Raw genomic sequence first — 24,646 nt, forward strand, 5'->3', positions numbered from 1 at the left:
AGTTAGCTAATATGGGTGATTGTTAATGGGCCAATTGATGACTATAACCATCAAACTAGTATTAGTAGTTTAAAGGATATAAACAAAAATAATGTGGTGTACATTAATGTTATAAACGTATTGTTCTATTTATCGTTATTGCGTAAATTCAGGCAATTTATCGCGATATGGATTTTTGTCTATATAGCCCAGCTCTACCAAGTAGTGTTTCTCAACTTAGGTAGAATGTAGAAAGTGGTGCTGTGGAGCGTTCAAAATAAATCTGTTGAGGAACTTAAGGCCTATTTCTCTATTCCCTTCTAGAACATACCATTAAAATTATCTCTATGCATTCTAGAGCAAACTGATACTAGAATGTTGAGGTAGGCCTACATTCAAAACTTTGAAAAATAGGATATTTTAGAGTATGTGCGGGATACACATGGTATACACCGTCCAACGAAATGCTTACTTGCAGGTTCCTTCTCGACAATGCAACAACAATAAGAAACAAGGCAACAGTAAACATTTCGTCCCCCACGAATGATGCAGAACCCCCACTTGGGCCATTTGAGATATCGCGTGTAACTAACACATTTCAGTTAATTACTATAGCTCCCGGCTTGGGCCAATGAGTAAAATGTTGTATCGCTATGACAAGACGCATCATTCACCCACGTTTCATCAAACTCAGCTCATCAAACGCAGCCCACTGCTGTCTGAAATATCGCGTGTGACTAACGTACAAATGAACGGAAGGACAAAGACATATCCACAGTCCCTTCCCCGATTTCATCATGGGGGACAATAATAAAAGCTAGGAATCTGAACACAAAGTAAATGGCTCAGTAGAATACAATAAACATTTTAATATAATACAAGAAGGTACAATTTATAGTCCAATATTTACACGTGTTTTTGGGAAAGGGGGATTGACGAGCAAGTGTTTAAATTGTGCAGTATTTAGCCTTCATAATAAGAGCCTGGTAGCAGCAGTTGTGATGTGTGTTTAGCATGAATGTGTGTGTGTGTGTGTGTGTGTGTGTGTGTGTGTGTGTGTGTGTGTGCGTACGTGAGTGCATGTTTGCTAAGGTGCAGAGAAGCAGAGCAGGTGGTCAGTCTAGTTTTAGTGTTCAGCAGTCTGATGGCTTCTAGATAGAAACTGTCTCTGCGCCTGTTGGTATCAGACCTCATGCTCTGATACCAACTGCCCGACGGTAAGGGAGAGAACAGCTTGTGGCTGGGGTGTGTGGGGTCCTTGATGATGCTGCGGGCCTTCCTCAGGCACCGTTTTGAGTAGATGTCCTGGATGGGTGGGAGCACAGTCCCAGTGATGTACTGGGCCGTCTCCACCACCCGTAAGAGGGTCTTGCAGTCGTGGATGGAGCAATTCCCATACCAGGCCATGATGCAACCGGTCAGGACGCTCTCGATGGTGCAGCGTTAGTATTTGGAGAGGACCCGGGGTGACATTCCAAATTTATTCAGCCGCCTTAGGAAGTAGAGACGCTGTTGCACCCTCTTGACAAGACTGGTGGTGTTGTTGGTCCATGACAAGTCCTCGGTGATGTGGACGCTGAGGAACTTAACTGTTGACTCTCTCTACTGCAGTCCCGTTGATGTGGATTGGAGCATGTTCCCTCCTCTGCTTCCTGAAGTCAACAATCAGCTCCTTTGTTTTGCTGCCGTTGAGGGAGAGGTTGTTGTCCTGGCACCACAATGCCAGTTCACTTACCTCCTCCCTATAGGCCGACTCGTCATTGTTGGTTATCAGGCCTACAACCATAGTGTCGTCAGCAAACTTGATGGAGTTGGTGTCGTGCAAAGCCACACAGTTGTGGGTGAACAGGTATAGCAGAGGGCTGAGGACACACCCCTGGGGGGCCCCTCTGTTAAGAGTCAGTGTGGAGAAGGTGTTGTTGCCATTCCTCAAAGCCTTTGGTTTGCCCGTGAGGAAGTCCAGGATCCAGTTGCAGAGGGTGGTGTCCAGCACACACTCTGAGGACGCGGCCAGGGATGCCATCTGGACTGGCAGCTTTGTGAGTATTCACTCTTTTGGGAGTTTTCCTCACGTCAGCCTCTGAGAGCGAAAGCACCTGGTCATCCGGAGCAGCGAGAGTCTTCCGAATTCGAGGATAGAATGTGTTAAGCTCGTCTGGTAGGGAGGCCTCGGTGGGCACCACACAGCTGGATTTGCATTTGTAGTCCGTGATAGTCTCTTTTCCTTGCCACATGCGTCGCGAGTCTGAGTTGTTGAACATCAATTAAAGTTCAATTAAATTAACTTACTTGCCATCGTCAGCGTGGTAGGCCACTGAGTGCGGGAGCCAGCCAGGCTGATGGTCCAGCTTGTAGTATTGAGGCACCAGGCCAACAGCAATCATCCCCCTCACCCCTGTGTCAACGATGGTCACCTGAAAACATCACAGACCACTTCACTTAAAAACCATAGCATGAGCAAGAGGTCCTAACATGCTCAAAAGTCCTCATTCATATTTCCCTGTGGGGGTGGCAGTCAGACAGCTGTTCACGAGCACCTGCGACTACACACTTTCCTACCGACAGCGATTAATTATGACATCATATCTGAGGGCCGCTTGAGTAGACGGAGTGCAATCAGAACACTGACAGATCCAGAGCACTAAAAAGGGGAAACCATTAACTCCTTCCCCATGACCTCACTAGCACAGTCCCTGGAGTGTGGGAGAGAATATGCAGCAGTCTGTTTCTCTGTTGTGTCATTGTATCATGTTCTGAATCCCTTTCAGAGCTCCCTAATCCTCAGTCAGACTGGTGTGGGTTGTGTCACAAATGGCACCTATCGGTCCTAGTCAAAAGTAGTGCACTCTAAAAGGAATAGGGTGCCATTTGGGACATAAACACACTTCAACTGAGATGGACACGTGTGCTGAAGATAAACTGAGGCGACAACTGACTGATAGGTGGTTGGAAAGCACCCCTTGCCCACTGCTAAATGATCTAAGTCTCAAAAACCAAACATTTTCATATAAGAACCACGGATTATGTTAAACTTGCAGTTACATGATTGATTAATAAAATCTGTGTTTTGGCAATGATCGTCCTTAAAACATGGGAATATTTCAGTTAATGTGTCAAAAAGTAGATAAGACTATGAGAAAAATAATGACATGGCTTCAGTCTTCTGTTTTTATAAACAAGGCTGTGTTTTCCTTCCATGAAAGTTAAAGCACGCGCAGGCGTTCAGTCAGACACTCATTATGTCTGCCCAATCAATCCTCCAACGCCATAGTGTGCATCCCAAATGGCCTGCTATTCCCCTATATAGCGCACTACTATGGGCCCTGGTCAAAAGTAGTGCATTATAAAGGGAATAGAGTGCCATTTGGGACTCATCTATAGACACCAGCAGGACTCCTTCAAGAATCACTCTACTTACCCACTAACTGTCCTGGCATAGCATACAGTAGGCTCAGGAAGCCAACACTACACACCAGAACCAGACCTCTCCCTATCCCAGAATGTACAGCCAAGTCCTCCTTTCCTGAGCTTTCCCAAAACCCAGGATGCTTTTTTACAAGTCTGCTGTCTTTATGATTTAGTCTGGAGGGACTCCTATTAAAAAAGGTACTGGTGAATAACTGGGGAGTTATGTTACACACTGCATTCTTTTACACTGGAAAAACGACCATTTTCGATCCATTTGTCAGATCATTTGTTTAAAAAAAAAAGAAGGGTCCAAAAATAACACATTTTGGGTTGGTCTGCAAACTATTTTTACTCAAGTGTCAGCTAAATTTAGCAGCTGTGCAGTTCTCTGAGTGCAGACAGCAGTTAATCTACAGGGTGTGACTGGCGATGGGCTCAGAATTACGATGCTCTTGACTTGAACGAGACTCTTGAACTGTCAAAAGACTAGCCTATACTACAGTAGGCAACAGTGTGGGAACAACAGGGTACAACAGTGTGGGAACAACAGGGTACAACAGTGTGGGAACAACAGGGTACAACAGTGTGGGAACAACAGGGTACAACAGTGTGGAAACAACAGGGTACAACAGTGTGGGAACAACAGGGTACAACAGTGTGGAAACAACAGGGTACAACAGTGTGGAAACACAATAGAGGCAAGAGACATCTTGACTTGACAACTTGTGTAATATGTCTGTCAAATTTGATTAATAGCATGGTAAAGTAAAATGCATTTGTTTAAATAAAATAAAATAAAATTGTATTTGTCACATACACGTGTTTAGCAGATGTTATTGCGGGTGTAGCGAAATGCTTGTGTTTCTAGCTCCGACAGTGCAGTATATCTAACAAGTAATATCTAACAATTTCACAACATATACCCAATACACACAAATCTAAGTAAAGCAACAGAATTAAGAATATATAAATAAATATATGGAGAATATATAAATAAATATATGGAAATGCTTCAAAATGATTAATGTTACATAAATTGACCAAAATGAACTACAAGACCACCAATGCCTGAGTCAGGGATACCTAATTAAATCTGTATTGGAGCCTACCTCAAAGTAGCAGTTTCCTTTGGATAACGGCCTTGGAGCCACGTAGCAGCCAACCTCATCCGAGTTCCCTTGGTAACTGTCACAGAATTTCAGAAATTACTTTATATTCATCGTATTGTATTTGCAAACGTATTTGAAAGTATGCAACGAACATACAAGCATATGCTACACAGCATACAGTTGTTCTTTAACTTGTGGATGGTACTGGTCATCCAAGACAGTGACAGGAGAGGAGGACAGTGTGAAAGAAAGTATTAGTCTAAAAGCAATCAATCTAGGGGCCGTATCCACAAAGCAAGTAGAAAATTAGTCGTAAGTGCTGAGAATATACATTTTAGTCCTACTCTTATGGGTAAAAATTAAAAGCTATGCATGAAGCCTCTTTAGTCCCACCTAGTCGAAATATATTTAGGAGACCTCATGAGCTGTCCTAACCCTTTAAGAGTTAACAGCAGGTGTCTTGATAATAGAAAAATGCAGCGAGTCAGTGGTTCCTGCACCACATGCAATTGCATTGGAGTTGTTAAAGTTGCACTATGCAGAAATCGCTCCACCATTTCCTGGTTACTAATACTCTAATAGTTCGCCTAATTTCAGTTTATGTGACAAAGTAAGCTAGTATAGTGTAGAGAATATATATATATATATATATATATATATATATATATATATATATTTTACCTTTATTTAACTAGGCAAGTCAGTTAAGAACAAATTCTTATTTACAATGACGGCCTACACCGGCCAAACCCGGACGACGCTGAGCCAATTGTGCGCCGCCCTATGGGACTCCCAATCACGGCCGGTTGTGATACAGCCTGGAATCGAACCAGGTGGTCTGTAGTGACGCCTCAAGCACTGAGATGCAGTGCCTTAGACTGCTGCGCCACTTGGGAGCCCATTATACCAGCTAAACTGCTGTGAAATATATTTTCTATAACAAAAAATATTGTTGTTTCAGCTGTTTGAAGCCGGTGTACAAAACTGAAAGTAAAAGACGCAAAAACTAAAATTAAGAACAGGAAGCATAGAAATAGCGCACATTGAACAGATCTATTGTGCATGCATTCAAATGTGGCATATAAGGCATCTAGGGCTTTAGACAGCCAATCCGACACCTTATGCTGCCTTACAGCTACACAGGCTCCGACAGGACGACACCTTATGCTGGCTTACAGCTACACAGGCTCCGACAGGACGGCACCTTATGCTGGCTTACAGCTACACAGGCTCCGACAGGACGACACCTTATGCTGGCTTACAGCTACACAGGCTCCGACAGGACGGCACCTTATGCTGGCTTACAGCTACACAGGCTCCGACAGGACGACACCTTATGCTGGCTTACAGCTACACAGGCTCCGACAGGACGACACCTTATGCTGGCTTACAGCTACACAGGCTCCGACAGGACGGCACCTTATGCTGGCTTACAGCTACACAGGCTCCGACAGGACGACACCTTATGCTGGCTTACAGCTACACAGGCTCCGACAGGGACGACACCTTATGCTGGCTTACAGCTACACAGGCTCCGACAGGACGACACCTTATGCTGGCTTACAGCTACACAGGCTCCGACAGGACGACACCTTATGCTGGCTTACAGCTACACAGGCTCCGACAGGACGGCACCTTATGCTGGCTTACAGCTACACAGGCTCCGACAGGACGACACCTTATGCTGGCTTACAGCTACACAGGCTCCGACAGGACGGCACCTTATGCTGGCTTACAGCTACACAGGCTCCGACAGGACGACACCTTATGCTGGCTTACAGCTACACAGGCTCCGACAGGACGACACCTTATGCTGGCTTACAGCTACACAGGCTCCGACAGGACGACACCTTATGCTGGTTTACAGCTACACAGGCTCCGACAGGACGACACCTTATGCTGGCTTACAGCTACACAGGCTCCGACAGGACGACACCTTATGCTGGCTTACAGTTACACAGGCTCCGACAGGACGACACCTTATGCTGGTTTACAGCTACACAGGCTCCGACAGGACGACACCTTATGCTGGCTTACAGTTACACAGGCTCCGACAGGACGACACCTTATGCTGGCTTACAGCTACACAGGCTCCGACAGGACGGCACCTTATGCTGGCTTACAGCTACACAGGCTCCGACAGGACGACACCTTATGCTGGCTTACAGTTACACAGGCTCCGACAGGACGACACCTTATGCTGGCTTACAGCTACACAGGCTCCGACAGGACGGCACCTTATGCTGGCTTACAGCTACACAGGCTCCGACAGGACGACACCTTATGCTGGCTTACAGCTACACAGGCTCCGACAGGACGACACCTTATGCTGGCTTACAGTTACACAGGCTCCGACAGGACGACACCTTATGCTGGCTTACAGCTACACAGGCTCCGACAGGACGACACCTTATGCTGGCTTACAGCTACACAGGCTCCGACAGGACGGCACCTTATGCTGGCTTACAGCTACACAGGCTCCGACAGGACGACACCTTATGCTGGCTTACAGCTACACAGGCTCCGTCAGGACGGCACCTTATGCTGGCTTACAGTTACACAGGCTCCGACAGGACGCCACCTTATGCTGGCTTACAGTTACACAGGCTCCGACAGGACGACACCTTATGCTGGCTTACAGCTACACAGGCTCCGACAGGACGTTTGCTTACATTAAGAAACTGCTGAGCCGGCGCGAGATATGGCTCGGAAAACGTACATCAATCCAGGGATGAGAAATGTGTAGGGATGAGAAATGTGTAGGGATGAGAAATGTGTAGGGATGAGAAATGTGTAGGGATGAGAAATGTGTAGGGATGAGAAATGTGTAGGGATGAGAAATGTGTTGTGCAGCTGTAAGCAAGTGTAAGGTGTCAAATCTGCTGGCGACTAGGGCTTATGTTAACTTTGATTGTGTTCGATGAAAATGATAGACCTTTAAAACGTATACAACGTTGTATGCAACATTATTGGCAAGTGACTCGATTCCTGCTTTGTCAAAGCAATTTACAGTTGTTAAACGGGATTGCAAATGTGTTGATATAACAATAATATTGCTAAAATTCCACTTTTAACAACCATCAGAATTGGTTAAAAAATATATATACACTACCGTTCAAAAGTTTAGGGTCACATAGAAATGTCCTTGTTTTCGAAAGAAAAGCAAAATTTTTGTCCATTAAAATAACATCAAATTGATCAGAAATACAGTGTAGACATCGTTAATGTTGTAAATGGCTATTGTAGCTGGAAACGGCAGATTTTTAATGGAATATCTACATAGGCGTACAGAGGCCCATTATCAGCAACCATCAGTCCTGTGTTCCAATGGCATGTTGTGTTTGCTAATCCAAGTTTATAATTTTAAAAGGCTAATTGATCATTAGAAAACCATTTTGCAATTATGTTAGCACAGCTGAAAACTGTTGTGCTGATTAAAGAAGCAACACTGTCACGCCCTGGCTCTGGGGACACTGTTATGTTGAGCCAGGGTGTGTAGATTTCTGTGTTGTAGGTCTAGTTGTTTCTTTTCTATGTTGCCAGTGTGGTTCTCAATCAGAGGCAACGAGTGTCAGCTGTGGCTGGTTGTCTCTGATTGGGAACCACATTTAAACAAGCTGTTTGCCCACAGTGGTTGTGGGATCTTGTTCTAGTTGGTTTGTGTTAGACCGTTGACTGTCACGTTATCGTTTTGATCGTGTATCACCTATAATAAATATGTTCGCATTCAACGCTGCGCCTTGGTCCTCCTCTCTTACCGACGATCGTGACAGAAGATCCCACCAAGACTGGACCAAGCAGCAAGTCCAGGAGCCATCGCCTGGGAGATCTCTAGCGGATCTCCTTCGCCTCCTCGACTGGGTCAAGCCATGTGAGGAAGAGAGGGGCTTGACGTGGAAGCAGAAGGGCGAAAGGCTGGCAAAAAGTATGGAGACCTGGTCCACGGGTAGGAGTGAAGCCCATAAAAATTTTAGGGGGGGGCTAACGCCGTGGACGACGGGCCAGCAGGAGACCGCGACAGAGCGGCCCAGCGGGTTGGCAGAGGAGGCCGCCAGGTTACGGGGGCCACTGGTCGAAGAGGGGATGGAAGGTGTAGAGGCACGGCGAAGGGTACTGGGGTGTGTTACCAGTCCGGTCCGGCCCGTTCCAGATTCCTGCGTAGGGCCAGTGGTGTGTGTCCCCAGTACGGTCCGGCCTGTTCCTGCTCCCCGCACCAGGCCAATGGTGCGAGTCTCCAGCCCGGTCCGGCCCGGCTCCTGTTCCCCACACCAAGCCAGTGGTGCGCATCGCCAGCCCGGTCCGGCCCGCTCCTGCTCCCCACACCAAGCCAGTGGTGTGCGTCGTCAGCCCGGCACGGCCCGTGCCTGTTCCCCACACCAAGCCAGTGGTGTGCGTCGGCCAGCCCGGCACGGCCCGTGCCTGTTCCCCACACCAAGCCAGTGGTGCGCTCGCCAGCCCGGTCCGGCCCGCTCCTGCTCCCCACACCAAGCCAGTGGTGTGCGTCGGCCAGCCCGGCACGGCCCGTGCCTGTTCCCCACACCAAGCCAGTGGTGTGCGTCGTCAGCCCGGCACGGCCCGTGCCTGTTCCCCACACCAAGCCAGTGGTGTGCGTTGTCAGTCCGGCACGCCCCGTGCCTGTTCCACCGTGCCTGGTCCGCACCGGTCAGATGCTTCACGCCGGAGCTAGAGCAATCCGCTCCACCAATGTGCAGTCCAGCTCCGGCCAGCGGGGCCAGACCGGACCAGGGGTACTTTGGGGGGTTGGAGAGGGAGCGGGGATCAGGCCCGGAGCCGGATCCACCGCCTAAGCGGAGTGCCCACCCGGTCCCTCCCCTGTGGTATTTGGTTGGCGCAGTCGGAGTCCGCGCCTTTAGGGGGGGGTACTGTCACGCCCTGGCTCTGGGGACACTTATGTTGAGCCAGGGTGTGTAGATTTCTGTGTTGTAGGTCTAGTTGTTTCTTTTCTATGTTGCCAGTGTGGTTCTCAATCAGAGGCAACGAGTGTCAGCTGTGGCTGGTTGTCTCTGATTGGGAACCACATTTTAAACAAGCTGTTTGCCCACAGTGGTTGTGGGATCTTGTTCTAGTTGGTTTGTGTTAGACCGTTGACTGTCACGTTATCGTTTTGATCGTGTATCACCTATAATAAATATGTTCGCATTCAACGCTGCGCCTTGGTCCTCCTCTCTTACCGACGATCGTGACAAACACAACTGGCCTTATAATAATAATAATAATAATATGCCATTTAGCAGACGCTTTTATCCAAAGCGACTTACAGTCATGCGTGCATCAATTTTTGTGTATGGCCTTCTTGAGACTAGTTGAGTATCTGGAGCATCAGCAATTGTGGGTTCGATTACAGGCTCAAAATGGCCAGAAACAAATAACTTTCTTCTGAAACTCGTCAGTCTATTCTTGTTCTGATAAATGAAGGTTATTCCATGCGAGAAATTGCCAAGAAACTGAAGATCTCGTACAACGCTGTGTACTACTCCCTTCACAGAACAGCGCAAACTGGCTCTAACCAGAATAGAAAGAGGAGTGGGAGGCCCCGGTGCACAACTGAGCAAGAGGACAAATACATTTAGTGTCTAGTTTGAGAAACAGATGCATCACAGGTCCTCAACTGGCAGCTTCATTAAATAGTACCCGCAAAATGCCAGTCTCAACGTCAACAGTGAAGAGGCGACTCCGGGATGCTGACCTTCTAGGCAGAGTTGCAAAGAAAAAGCCATATCTCAGACTGGCCAATAAAAAGAAAAGATTAAGATGGACAAAAGAACACAGACACTGGACAGAGGAAGATGTTAACAAGTGTTATGGACAGACGAATCTAAGTTTGAAGTGTTCAGATCACAAAGAAGAACATTTATGAGACGCAGACCAAATGAAAAGATGCTGGAGGAGTGCTTGATGCCATCTGTCAAGCATGGTGGAGGCAATGTGATGGTCTGGGGGTGCTTTGGTGGTGATAAAGTGGGAGATTTGTACAGGGTAAAAGGGATCTTGAAGAAGGAAGGCTATCACTCCATTTTGCAACGCCATGCCATACCCTGTGGACGGCACTTGATTAGAGCCAATTTCCTCCTACAACAGGACAATGACCCAAAGCACAGCTCCAAACTATGCAATAACTATTTAGGGAAGAAGCAGTCAGCTGGTATTCTGTCTATAATGGAGTGGCCAGCACAGTCACCGGATCTCAACCCTATTGAGCTGTTGTGGGAGCAGCTTGACCGTATGGTACGTAAGAAGTGCCCATCAAGCCAATCCAACTTGTGGGAGGTGCTTCAGGAAGCATGGGGTGAAATGTCTTCAGATTACCGCAACAAATTGACAACTAGAATGCCAAAGGTCTGCAAGGCTGTAATTGCTGCAAATGGAGGATTCTTTGACGAAAGCAAAGTTTGAAGGACACAATTATTATTTCAATTAAAAAGCATTATTTCTAACCTTGTCAATGACTACATTTCCTATTCATTTTGCTATATTTCCTATTCAAACTAATTTCATGTATGTTTTCATGGAAAACAAGGAAATTTCTAAGTGACCCCAAACTTTTGAACGGTAATGTATATATATGAATGCCAACATATTAGGCAATAATTAAGAGTAGGCCTAGGCAAAGTGATGATAGCAAACATTTTTACCATTACAACATTTGATGTACAGTCACATTCACTGTGGTTTTCTGAAGTGTGCTATAGAGTTCACAGCTGGCGATGCCTCATCGCAAATGGTTATTCCCCATAATTTGCAACAATGTCAATAAGTGTCATCACTATCTTTCCTTTGCGGTACCTCAAACTGTCGTGATTGTGATTACCAGCTGAGATCAACTTTTATGAGTGATTTTGCTCCTGGCTAAGAGTTTGTCTGGGCAGTGTCTTAACATCATCCTACAACCTACTCTGAGCTGGGAGTTTTTTAAGTCTTAAAACAGGTTTTAACAGGATTCCTAGGACGTTTTCTGAGATGCTTTGTGGATACGGGCCTAGGTCCCAGTACAAACTAACACACCTGAGTCAGCTCATCAAGGGCTTGAATCAGGTGTTACTACTTGGCTGCAACAAAAGACTTCACTCACAGCGGGCTTGTTTGGCTTTGACTGCAATGCAGTCGCCGACTACCTGATCTATAAATCACCTTGAATAATAACTACTTATTATTATTTGTAGATCAGCCGTCAGTCACAATTTACCCACATTGCATCACGGATTTGATGTTCTCGAACAAGGCCATCATTCCTGTGGGTCTCCAGAACCAAGGATAGAGTTATTATGATGCATCTGAATGTTCCTTCTCTTTACATTCCTTGGTTCTGTGGACAGGGCCACAGGGTGGCCGTGTTCGAAAACATTAGGTCCGTGATGCATTTTGGGTAAACTGTGTCTGACTGACTGATCTGGGCCCGGTTTCCAAAAAGCATCTTAAGGCTAAGTTCATCATTAGAACCTTCGTAGGAGCATCGTTAAATCTCCGAGCTGTTTCCCAAAACCATCGTTATTAACGTTGCACTTGAAAATGCTCTTAATCTATCGCCTGCCTCAGACCACTCGTAGAACAGCTAAGTGCGTTGTAGATGCTTTTTTGCCTTCCCGCGGCACTTTATACAGAAGATCTCCTCCGCTAAACATAAAATCACATGGTTTATCAATCTCTCTTTGACCTCTGATAACTTCAGAACAAAGTTGACAATAAATTAAAAGTTGACAATGTCTTTGCAATTGATACAAAAAAGCGACGTATAAAAAGATGCTTCAAATGAACCTAGATGACTGCATTAAAATAAACAGTAGGCTATAGGCCTATTTCAATCATATTGAAATACGTTTCATGTTCAATCAATTTAGTTCTATTTTGCTACTTGTAGGCTACTGTCTGTAATTTTCTCAATATATTTAATGATGTGTAGCCTAACACAAAGGTTCCCAACCTTTTTCGGTTGCTGTACTACCAACTGAATTTTGCTCTGCCCAGAGTACCCCCTCATGTGCATTTTACCAGTAAGCCTATGGTCTCATGAGTCTTCTCATGTACCCCCTGTGGATAGGCCAAGTACCCCCAGGGGTCCTAGTACCTCTGGTTGGGAACCACTGGCCTAACATGTGTGCAATGATGTGCCAAATTGGTGACTTAGTGCATTTTTATTGGGTAAGCATTAGAATAAGCCACCTCAATATTTGCAGCCGTAGGTAGTAATACGAGCTGATCCGTTTTCAGTATTGTGAATGTTAAGGTAAGATTTGAATGGAAAAAGCTGATCCGAGAGCAGCGCTCCCTTTATTTTGATACTATCAGTATCAATACATGCTCCAACAACGCACTTAGCGACCGTTCTCTCTGCGTGGTGTTTTTGTAAACGCTCTCTGCCTGGTGTTTTTGGAAACGCATTTTACATCTTCGGCCATTGTTGGGAAACCAAGCCCTGACTGTTCCTTCTCTTTACATTCCTTGCCCTGAACCAGGATAGAGGAACACTGTTTTGGCTAGTGTCATTATATATTATTATGTATGAATGTTTCTGTTTATGTTAAGGCCTACTATACAGTTTGTATCTTGATCTTATCCGACTTACCACAACTGATATTCCTTCTGGGGGGGGGGAAATAATTCAATTCCTCATTCATCATCCTACACTTGACAGTTTTCATCCCCACCTTAGCAGGTCTCCGTCTCTCAGCATCCTCTTGAACCGCTCACGGTACCGCACAGCCCGCACCTCACGAATCTCCCGGATCCTCCGTCTCCAGTTAAGAAAGCGGTAATGGAGGTTGATGTCGTCCATCGCTTACCTGAGGACACAAACAGAAACATTGAGGTGTTGATCCTCTACCCTACCCTCATATAATTTTTTTAAGTGGCAGCTGCATATGTATAGCAGGCTCGACTGAATATTTATGGACTAGGATGTCGGTGTTGCATTTGTTTGGTTTAGTTGGATCGAAATCAAACTGAAAAACAAATGGCCAAAGTAGCTTGTACGAGGGTGTCTAATAATAGCAAATGTAATTTACGGGTTATTACCTAGTTAATACACAATATACCTAGTTAGCTAGCAATTTATGACACATAGCAAATGTTACTAGTCTAGAGTGAACTAGCCAGCTATCTAGCTCCAGCTGCCAACACATGCAAGGAAATAAATAGCTACTGTCGGTTAGCTAGCTATCCACATCAAGCACTTCTCAACCTCACACACAGTGAGGAAGAGTTCTGTCCGTAAGCAGCACATTCTCGCACACGTCCGGTAACATTTTTTAAAATGTATTAACCACACACGGACTAAAAGTTGCACACCTTATCGTTAAACGACTGTCTTTCATCTGTGGCCAAATTCCTTGTTGTTTACAAATTTCCAGTACGTGTTGTCCAGCTCCATCAAAACAAATTCCGCTGAGTGCAAATGGCGCGTTCTAATGACATCATGATACAAATAACATTTGTTTCCGGCAATCTATAAAATACTCTACTGTAGCTGTTTATTTTAGGCTATAGGATACTTTTCAAAGAGCATTATTAACTCAATTGACTTGGCTACACTTGACAGTGAAATGTTGTATTATATATATATATATAAATGAAACGTGTGTGTGTGTGAGTGAGCAAGAGAGAATTTGAGATGACTGTAAAATAATAAAGGACCCTAATTATGGGGCGGAGCCGTGTCTTTTTTTAGAAGGAGGAATCCTGGGTTTTGGGGTGGGTTACTAATTGTTAGGTGTGGAAACAAATCTTAATTGTGAAACATGTGAACCGAACAGCGTTCGGATCGTTAACTGGGAACACAGGACTGACAGCAAATGTTTCTTGCCTTTACATATTCGTTGCCATATTGGCTTCAGCATTAAACAGACGTGTTTTTTTCCTTAATTTTTCTGAAATAAGTCAGTGGGTTACTAATTGTTAGGTGTGGAAACAAATCTTAATTGTGAAACATGTGAACCGAACAGCGTTCGGATCGTTAACTGGGAACACAGGACTGACAGCAAATGTTTCTTGCCTTTACATATTCGTTGCCATATTGGCTTCAGCATTAAACAGACGTGTTTTTTTCCTTCATTTTTCTGAAATAAGTCATTTTTAAAGAGGTGGTCCTCCCACCAAATTCTTCACTAGTCCATTATCATGACACACACACACACAGAGGAATGCATTTCCTGTGATGGAAGAATGAATCATGTTTGGCTTAGTCAGCCAAAGTCCCCTACATTAAGTGGCACTCCTGCACCCTCTCCGTCAATGTCTCTCTGATCAAAGTCTGTACGTGCACTTTTACGTCATCAAGTACTCTTTTGTGTTCATTATTTGTTATTTTAAGCTAAGCCATGGCAACTGCAAATGCAAACACTCCATTTAATGGGGTCATTAAACTTTGGATGTGAGTGACTAATGCCTTGATTAGAATTCCTTTGGTGTTTGACTGTACATTCCAAAATTCCAAAGACGGTAGGCCATATTTCAAACAGCTCAGGTGTTCAGTCATAAAGTACAGTAGAGGAATATGATTTAGACCAGTGCCTGATGCAACTATTTAACAAGATTGCTGTTGGAACCTGTCCAAATTCATTATCAGGCTTCTTCATCAATAACCATCAAAGTACAGGTTAACCTCTTAAGGATCAGACCCTTTTTGTTCAATTTTCGCCTAAAATGACATTACAAATCTGACTGCCTGTAGCTCAGGACCTGAAGCAAGGATATGCATTTTCTTGATACCATTTGAAAGGAAACACTTTGAAGTTTGTGGAAATGTGAAATTAATGTAGGAGAATATAACACATTAGATCTGGTAAAATATAATACAAACAAAAAAACATGCGTTTTCAAAATTATTTTTCCTTCCATCATCTTTGAAATGCAAGAGAAAGGCCACAATATAATATTGCAGTTTAGGCGCCATTTAGATTTTGGCCACTAAATGGCAGCAGTGTGTGTGCAAAGTTTCAGATTGATCCAGTGAAGCATTACAATACTGGACTATTTTGTATCAAGTCTGCCCAAATGTGCCGAATTGGTCAACTGATACATTTGCAAGTACATAACTATAGAGAACATACAAAAATGATATGGTAATACAAAACGTAAGTTTACACACTCCCAGAAATGTCATACATGATGGATCATTAGCTTATACACTAACTTTCACACATCAAGATGGCCTCTACTCTAGTACCACATATCTATACAGTGAGGGAAAAAAGTATTTGATCCCCTGCTGATTTTGTACGTTTGCCCACTGACAAAGACATGATCAGTCTATAATTTTAATGGTAGGTTTATTTGAACAGTGAGAGACAGAATCACAACAAAAAAATCCAGAAAAGCGCATGTCAAAAATTTTATAAATTGATTTGCATTTTAATGAGGGAAATAAGTATTTGACCCCTCTGCAAAACATGACTTAGTACTTGGTGGCAAAACCCTTGTTGGCAATCACAGAGGTCAGACATTTCTTGTAGTTGGCCACCAGGTTTGCACACATCTCAGGAGGGATTTCGTCCCACTCCTCTTTGCAGATCTTCTCCAAGTCATTAAGGTTTCGAGGCTGACGTTTGGCAACTCGAACCTTCAGCTCCCTACACAGATTTTCTATGGGATTAAGGTCTGGAAACTGGCTAGGCCACTCCAGGACCTTAATGTGCTTCTTCTTGAGCCACTCCTTTGTTGCCTTGGCCGTGTGTTTTGGGTCATTGTCATGCTGGAATACCCATCCACGACCCATTTTCAATGCACTGGCTGAGGGAAGGAGGTTCTCAACCAAGATTTGACGGTACATGGCCCGTCCATCGTCCCTTTGATGCGGTGAAGTTGTCCTGTCCCCTTAGCAGAAAAACACCCCCAAAGCATAATGTTTCCACCTCCATGTTTGACGGTGGGGATGGTGTTCTTGGGGTCATAAGCTGCATTCCTCCTCCTCCAAACGCGGCGAGTTGAGTTGATGCCAAAGAGCTCGATTTTGGTCTTATCTGACCACAACACTTTCACCCAGTTCTCCTCTGAATCATTCAGATGTTCATTGGCAAACTTCAGACGGGCCTGTACATGTGCTTTCTTGAGCAGGGGGACCTTGCGGGCGCTGCAGGATTTCAGTCCTTCACGGCGTAGTGTGTTACCAATTGTTTTCTTGGTGACTATGGTCCCAGCTGCCTTGATCCTCCCGTGTAGTTCTGGGCTGATTCCTCACCGTTCTCATGATCATTGCAACTCCACGAGGTGAGATCTTGCATGGAGCCCCAGGCCAAGGGAGATTGAGAGTTATTTTGTGTTTCTTCCATTTGCGAATAATCGCACCAACTGTTGTCACCTTCTCACCAAGCTGCTTGGCGATGGTCTTGTAGTCCATTCCAGCCTTGTGTAGGTCTACAATCTTGTCCCTGACATCCTTAGAGAGCTCTGTGGTCTTGGCCATGGTGGAGAGTTTGGAATCTGATTGTTTGATTGCTTCTGTGGACAGGTGTCTTTTATACAGGTAACAAACTGAGATTTGGAGCACTCCCTTTAAGAGTGTGCTCCTAATCTCAGCTCGTTACCTGTATAAAAAGACACCTGGGAGCCAGAAATCTTTCTGATTGAGAGGGGGTCCCTCATTAAAATGCAAATCAATTTATAACATTTTTGACATGCGTTTTTCTGAATGTTTTTGTTGTTATTCTGTCTCTTACTGTTCAAATAAACCTAACATTAAAATTATAGACTGATCATTTCTTTGTCAGTGGGCAAACATACAAAATCAGCAGGGGATCAAATACTTTTTTCCCTCACTGTAACACAAAATCCATTTGTACATGTGTGTATAGTGTGTATGTTATCGTGTGTTTCTATGCATGTGTCTATGTTTGTGTTGCTTCACAGTCCCTGTGTCACGATCGTCGACTGAAGACACGGACCAAGGCGCAGCGTGATAAGCGTACATTTTATTTGTAGTACACCACACGAACAAAACAACAAACCAAACGATACGTGAAGTCCTAGCTTAATACAAAACAAACCTTACGGAACAAGATCCAAAAAATAATAGTGCAACACAGGCTGCCTAAGTATGGTCCGCAATCAGAGACAACGAGCTACAGCTGCCTCTGATTGGGAACCACCCTGGCCAACATAGATCTAAACGATCTAGAACGAAAACATAGAAAAACTAAACAAAGCAAATCCACACCCTGGCTCAACATTTAAGAGTCCCCAGAACCAGGGCGTGACAGTACCCCCCCCCCCCCAAAGGCGTGGACTGCGACCGCGCCACACAAACACAAGAGGGTAGGGGCCGGGTGGGCATTCCGCCTCGGAGGCGGATCCGGCTCCGGGCGTGACCACCACTCTCTCTCCACCCCCCCGTTGCGCCCCTGATCTGGTCTGGCCCCGCTGGCCGGAGCTGGACTGGACACCGGTGGAGCGGATTGCTCTGGCTCCGGAGTGGAGCAGCTGACCGGTGCCGGACCAGGCACCGGTGGAACAGGCACGGGCCATGCCGGACTGGACACACGCACCACTGGCTTGGTGCGGGGAGCAGGAACGGGCCGGACCGGGCTGACGACGCGCACCACTGGCTTGGTGCGGGGAGCAGGAATGGGCCGGACCGGGCTGACGACGCGCACCACTGGCTTGGTGCGGGTAGCAGGAACAGGCCGGACCAGGCTGGCGACGCGCACCACTGGTTTGGTGCGAGGGGCAGGAACAGGCCGGACCGGGCTGGCGACGCGCACCACAGGCTTGGTGCGAGGGACAGGAACAGGCCGGACCGGGTTGGCGACGCGCACCACTGGTTTGGTGCGAGGGGCAGGAACAGGCCGTACCGGGCTGGCGACGCGCACCACTGGTTTGGTGCGAGGGGCAGGAACAGGCCGGACCGGGCTGGCGACGCGCACCACAGGCTTGGTGCGAGGGACAGGAACAGGCCGGACCGGGCTGGCGACGCGCACCACTGGTTTGGTGCGAGGGGCAGGAACAGGCCGGACCGGGCTGGCGACGCGCACCACAGGCTTGGTGCGAGGGACAGGAACAGGCCGGACCGGGCTGGCGACGCGCACCACTGGTTTGGTGCGAGGGGCAGGAACAAGCCGGACCGGGCTGGCGACGCGCACCACTGTCTTGGTGCGGGGAGCAGGAACGGGCCGGGCTGGACTGGGAACACGCACCATTGGCTTGGTGCGGGGAGCTGGAACGGGCCGGGCCGGACTGTGGAGGCGGACTGGAGGTCTGGAGCGGAGAGCTGACACAACCCGTCCTAGCTGAATGCCTATCTCCGCACAATATGTGTGAGGCATCAGCACAGGACGTACAGGGCTGTGCACTCGTACTGGCGCTACAGCACGTGGCACTGGCGCAGGATATCCGGGACCGAGGAGGGGTACTGGAGGCCACGAGCGTTGAGCCGGCACACCCCGTCCTGGCTGCATGCCCACCTTAGCACGACACGTGCGTGGTGCTAGCACAGGACGTACAGGACTGTGCCGGAACACTCGCGGCACAGTACGTGGCTCCGCATAACACGGAGCCTGCCCAGTCTCACGCTTCCTAGCCTGAGTACGGGGAGTTGGCTCTGCTCTACCTCTAGGCTCCGCCAACCACCCTTTTAGCCCCCAAATTTTTTTTTCTTGGGGCTGTCTCTCGGGCTTCCTCCTCGGCCGGTACCATCTGCGTTGCCGCTGCTCCTCTCTGTAGCGCGCCTCCACAGTCTCCTCTCCTGCCTGGGCATTCACCTTTGCCCATGGCCCTTTGCCCACGAATATCTCCTCCCAAGACCACCATTTGCCCACCTGGGACATCGCCATCTTCTCCTCCTGGGCACGCTGCTTGGTCCTCTTAAGGTGGGATCTTCTGTCACAATCGTCGACTGAAGACACGGACCAAGGTGCAGCGTGATAAGCGTACATTTTATTTGTAGTACACCACACGAACAAAACAACAAACCAAACGATACGTGAAGTCCTAGGTTAATACAAAACAAACCTTACGGAACAAGATCCCACAAATACTAGTGCAACACAGGCTGCCTAAGTATGGTCCCCAATCAGAGACAACGAGCTACAGCTGCCCCTGATTGGGAACCACCCTGGCCAACATAGATCTAAACGATCTAGAACGAAAACATAGAAAAAACTAAACAAAGCAAATCCACACCCTGGCTCAACATTTAAGAGTCCCCAGAACCAGGGCGTGACACCCTGCTGTTCCATAAGCTGTATTTTTATCAGTTTTTTAAATCTAATTTTACTGCTGGCATGAGTTACTTGATGTGGTTTAGAGTTCAATGTAGTCATGGCTCTATGTAGTACAGTGCACCTCCCATAGTCTGTTCTTGACTTGGGGACTGTGAAGAGACCTCTGGTGGCATGTCTTTTGGGGTATGCATGGGTGTCCGAGCTGTGTGCCAGTAGTTCAAACAGACAGCTCGGTGCATTCAATATGTCAATACCTGTCACAAATACAAGTAGTGATGAAGTCAATCTCTCCTCCACTTTGAGCCAGGAGAGATTGACATGCATATTTTTAATGTTAGCTCTCTGTGTACATCCAAGGGCCAGCCGTGCTGCCCTGTTCTGAGCCAATTGCAATTTTCCTCTTTGTGGCACATGACCACACGACTGAACAGTAGTCCAGGTGCGACAAAACTAGGGCCTGTAGGACCTGCCTTGTTGATAGTGCTGTTAAGAATGCAGAGCAGCGCTTTATTAATGACAGACTTCTCCCCATCCTAGCTACTGTTGTATCAATATGTTTTGACCATGATAGTTTACAATCCAGGGTTACTCCAAGCAATTTAGTCTCCTCAACTTGCTCAATTTCCACATTATTCATTACAAGATTTAGTTGAGGTTTAGGGTTTAGTAAATGATTTGTCCCAAATACAATGCTTTTAGTTTTTGAAATATTTAGGACTAACTTATTCCTTGCCACCCATTCTGAAACTAACTGCAGCTCTTTGTTAAGTGTTGCTGTCATTTCAGTCGCTGTGGTAGCTGACGTGTATAGTGTGGCTTTACTCAAAGCCAGTGGCATGTCGTTAGTAAAGATTGAAAAAAGTAAGGGGCCTAGACAGCTGCGCTGGGGAATTCCTGATTCTACCTGGATTTTGTTGGATAGGCTTCCATTAAAGAACACCCTCTGTGTTCTGTTAGACAGGTAACACTTTATCCACAATATAGCAGGGGGTGTAAAGCCATAACACAGCAGTTTTTCCAGCAACAGACTATGATCACTTAATCCCACAAATATGTTTTCTAAAAACAAATGTTCTCATCGCCAGCCTTGTCATTTTAAATGTGTCAGTAATGCTTACTTGTAAAACACATCAATCAAATGTATTCCTGGTGGGAAAACAATAATGCTGAATATGAAACAGCAATAATAACACATCATGATTGGGTTACGGCTAACCCTATTTCACCAGCAGGCACTGGTAAAAGAAAGGTGTGTGTGTCAGAGACAAGGGGAAGTGGGGGTGTGCTCAGCAATCTGGAAATGAGAGGGGAGACTAATATTTCTCTCTTCCTCTTTCCTTCCCCCTCCCTCTCCCTCCACCTTTTGGCTCTTTAAAAGCCGCTGTCTGTGGTGTCTGTCTGCTTCATTATCGCTCTGTTGTAGCTGGAGGGGATTCCTATCCACTCTGCCTCGCGTCTCCCAACCGACTACTGGAACTGAGCTGAATAAGAACAAACCTCAGACAACAGCCTACCTGGCATTGAAACACACTATCTGGCATTGAAACAAATAGGAACCTCCTGGACTATTACTTAACTTTTGTTGGTGGACAACGTGTATCTTGAGGGAAACATGCTTCTGTACCCTGACCTTCTGGCTCTGCTCTTCCTCCAGCTTGCCCTCTCCAGCCCGTGGACGCTAGCCTCCCGGCTGCCCCCTCGCAGAGGAGGGAGTCCCTCCAGTAAGGACTTACAGGGGGCTAGGGCCCCCAACCAGAGGCAGCAGTCTGGGGAGCTCAGCACCACCGTCCTGTTCCTGGGGGAGCCCTGTGGGGTCTACACCCTGAGCTGTGCCCGTGGACTCCGCTGTGCCCCACCACTGGGAGACCCCAGCCCCATCCAGGCCCTTCTGCAGGGCAGGGGAGTCTGCAGCAACGCCAGTGGGCCCAGCCCTTCTGAGAGTCCCCAGCCCACAGGTAAGACACCTACTACAGCACAGAGGGAGACGCCACTCAGTTACATCTGGTGGGGTGGAGGAGGGGGTACTGTAAATTGTAACTAAAATCAATGCTAGATTTAGCTTTTGCGGATAGTTCACATGACCATGTTATGGGCTGTATAACAAGGGCCCAGAGTTTATCCTTGTTAGGATATGGACATGACACCAGCGCTGTATATCTTAGACAAATACATAAATGTTGCTCTAATGACTGTTGTGACAAGAAAGGTCCCGATTGTGAGATTGTATTGGCCTGTGGAAGTGGAAAATGTGTAGCTTCATCAGAAGTAAGCTTCAGAAAAAATACAGCTAGGTCGTAATGGAGCACACAATTGGCACTTACAGTAGTTTACATTGGAGACAGAGCCAAGATCAATATGCAGTGCTCCAAACTCAGCCACAAGACTTAGGATTTCTTTCAAATAAATCTATGCTCAGACTCCACCAGGAATTAATTTGTTTTGTGTGTGGGAAATGTTCTCCTCTTAAATAATCCCAATTACGTCATGATAACCTCAAATCACCAGCAGCTGGTAATTTTACTATACAACCTGTTTGTGCCAATCTGTGAACATGATATGTGACTCTACCTACTGGTTTGTCTCTGCCACTGCATTTATCAGATATCTCAGTAATCAGTTACTGTGGTAATGTAATCCATTACTATGCTAAAGCTGTTGTCATGTATTTTTCCAGCCACACACTCGACACCCACCGAAGACCTGGAGAAGGTAAAATTCCTTACTTAAGACATTTCATAATGAGGACAAGTTGTACATACAAATGTGAGGAGGATTGTGTTGAGCGATAAAATTGAAAGACAATAAAACATGCACCTGAGGTAGTGGCGGGGTTTTAATAATGAGAACCAGCTCTCTCTCCGTCTCTCTCTCCTTCTCTCTCTAGGCTCCGTGTCGTAGGCTGCTGAACACTGTACTTAAAGGTCTTGAGCCCCTGGTCTTCCAGTCAGACCGTGGTGATATCTATATGCCTAACTGTGACAAGCGTGGTTTCTTTAGAAAGAAACAGGTAGGTCTAGAAGCAGACTGATTTATGCATGTATAGCAGAGGTGGTTCGCCAAACTATGCTTGCATGATGAGTAACCTTGCCTAAGCAGGAGCTCAGTGGGCCAACTCAATCTTGAGTTGCAGGCTGGACTCGATAGTTGATGCCTGGTCAGTAATGTTTGTGTGTAAGTGTTTGAGTGTCGTTGTTGTGTCCTCTACAAAACTGCACATCTCTAATAGGCTTTATCTCTGTGTGGCAGTGTCGGTCGTCTCGGGGCATGCGCCGCGGTCACTGCTGGTGTGTGAATGAGAGTGGCATGCCAACATCATCACACACAAGCCCAGAGGGCACCCTGATCTGTGACAATGCATGAGAGGGCACTGCCCAGTCCAACACACCCTGAAGTCTGGAATATTGACCAATGGGTGAGGATCGAGAGGAAGAGCAAGATGAGGAGAAAAGAGAGGGATAGAGGAAGAACAGGAGAGCTGCCCAATGTGCTGGACACTAAATGGCCAATACAAGCAAAATTCACACTTACTGCATCCCAAATAGCACCCTTTGTAGGGAATAGGGTGCCATTTGAGATGCATTCCCTACTACACTACTACCTACAAGCACATTTTTCCAATTGCATTTCTCGTGGAGGTCATTCTCTTTATCCATCCCTGTTTGTTTGGTCTCATAGCGCCCTCTAGTGATGAGTTGTGATACAGTACGAACCAGAGAGATTATTTACCTAGTAGGCCCAACCTGAGTTTAGACTGGATGGGTATGGAATTGTTGCACTTTTTAGTTTCAATATCTGTACTCTGTGTTATAAATACGCAGAGTTGTGAGTTAATTTTATAATCTAACTCAAAGTGGGTAGACCTGTAGTAGACTACATCCCCAATCATATTTACCCACTGTGTCCCATGACAGTCTATGGCCTCGTGATGAGGATTGTCTCTGATGATGTTACCACTGTCGACACACTCTTATGTTCAAACTCCAGGACCAAGAACTACTGGAGCACCTCCAACCTTTTTACTGACATTATAGCTGAGCAGACATGTTTTTATACTATAAGATATAGTCTTTTTATATACATATATAAATTAAAACCTGATGTATTATTTAATTCGCAGTATGTATTTTTTATAATGAATTTTACATTTTATTTAAGTGTTTTGTTTTCTATTGGGCATGAAAAAACATTGTATTTTGTACTGTACCTGCTGAACATTGTTTTATTGATTTAATTATTTATGTTGACAATTTTTTATACTTAAGTAAATGTGACATTTTATCAATAAAAGCCTCTGAGTGGAAACACCCTGGAAGCAAATGTATGTTGATGGCTATCTTTCCCAGATGTCTGATGAAGATACTTACCTGCTGTATAATATACATTTTAGAGGTTTCATGTGAGCCTCATAACAGCATGTGGTCTACAGTTAAACAAAAACTGAAAATAACCTTGCTATGGCTGTAATGGCTGGCCAGTGTGCCCTTAATCCAGAAATTGTTCTCATATGACCAGGAAGATTTAGAACAGGACTGGCTCTCAGAGTTACCATGACAATATCTAAAGCCAAAGAGGTTTGGAGTTGGTATGCTCTTAGCTTCCAGTGGGTGTGTTTTCTATGTTCTTTACCTTCCAAAAGCACAATCTGAGACTTATAAAAAGGTACACAATACACAACAGCAGGAGACAGGAATGATACGTGAATTAGTTGGCATTTGCGACTTTACATACAGATGGAACACACACACATACACACACACACTCACACACTCACATACTCACACACACACACACACACAAAGACTGTTTTGTTTCATTCGTTCAAATGTTATTAGGAAATTGCAAAAAGTACGACCTGAACTCATGCAACTCTACTCCATTCCGGAATAAGGGGGAAATTACAATTAAATGTCACAAAACAAATGTTTATATTTTTAGGGGTGTGGGAATCTATATAAGTCTCATTGGAGTAATTACATTTTAACT

At 45.9% G+C, this 24,646-nt stretch overlaps 2 protein-coding genes across 4 annotated transcripts in view; one reads left to right on the top strand and one right to left on the bottom strand.

The window, feature by feature from the left end:
• Positions 1–14,056, bottom strand: part of LOC121575167 (SPRY domain-containing protein 3) — a 48,882-nt gene extending 34,826 nt beyond the window's left edge. The window contains exons 1-4 of one of the 3 annotated variants that reach the window (XM_041888077.2): positions 13,800–14,056; positions 13,160–13,294; positions 4,497–4,572; positions 2,269–2,393 (exon numbers count right to left, since the gene is read on the bottom strand). In XM_041888077.2, the coding sequence (XP_041744011.1) occupies positions 2,269–2,393; positions 4,497–4,572; positions 13,160–13,287 (329 nt within the window). In that variant the 5' untranslated portion in view covers positions 13,288–13,294; positions 13,800–14,056. Of the gene's footprint in view, positions 1–2,268; positions 2,394–4,496; positions 4,573–13,077; positions 13,137–13,159; positions 13,295–13,799 lie in introns of those variants that run through there. The other 2 variants (XM_041888078.2, XM_041888079.2) reach the window with 2 other exon arrangements.
• A 7,025-nt stretch (positions 14,057–21,081) lies between these two features.
• On the top strand, positions 21,082–23,984 carry LOC121575909 (insulin-like growth factor-binding protein 6). Its single transcript, XM_041889203.1, has 4 exons — positions 21,082–21,618; positions 22,338–22,372; positions 22,548–22,670; positions 22,910–23,984. Exons 1-4 carry the CDS (start codon positions 21,276–21,278, stop codon positions 23,021–23,023), a joined length of 615 nt encoding a protein of 204 aa, XP_041745137.1. The 5' UTR covers positions 21,082–21,275; the 3' UTR covers positions 23,024–23,984.
• Positions 23,985–24,646: the final 662 nt, after the last annotated feature.

This window comes from Coregonus clupeaformis, chromosome 10 (genome assembly GCF_020615455.1).
Source record: "Coregonus clupeaformis isolate EN_2021a chromosome 10, ASM2061545v1, whole genome shotgun sequence".
NCBI classification, from domain to species: Eukaryota; Metazoa; Chordata; class Actinopteri; order Salmoniformes; family Salmonidae; genus Coregonus; species Coregonus clupeaformis.

Coding starts and splice junctions, on each gene's coding strand:
- LOC121575909 (XM_041889203.1), top strand. CDS start 21,276: ATGCTTCTGTACCCTGACCTTCTGGCTCTGCTCTTCCTCCAGCTTGCC. Junction 21,619..22,337: donor TGAGAGTCCCCAGCCCACAG/GTAAGACACCTA, acceptor GTATTTTTCCAG/CCACACACTCGACACCCACC. Junction 22,671..22,909: donor GTTTCTTTAGAAAGAAACAG/GTAGGTCTAGAA, acceptor TCTGTGTGGCAG/TGTCGGTCGTCTCGGGGCAT.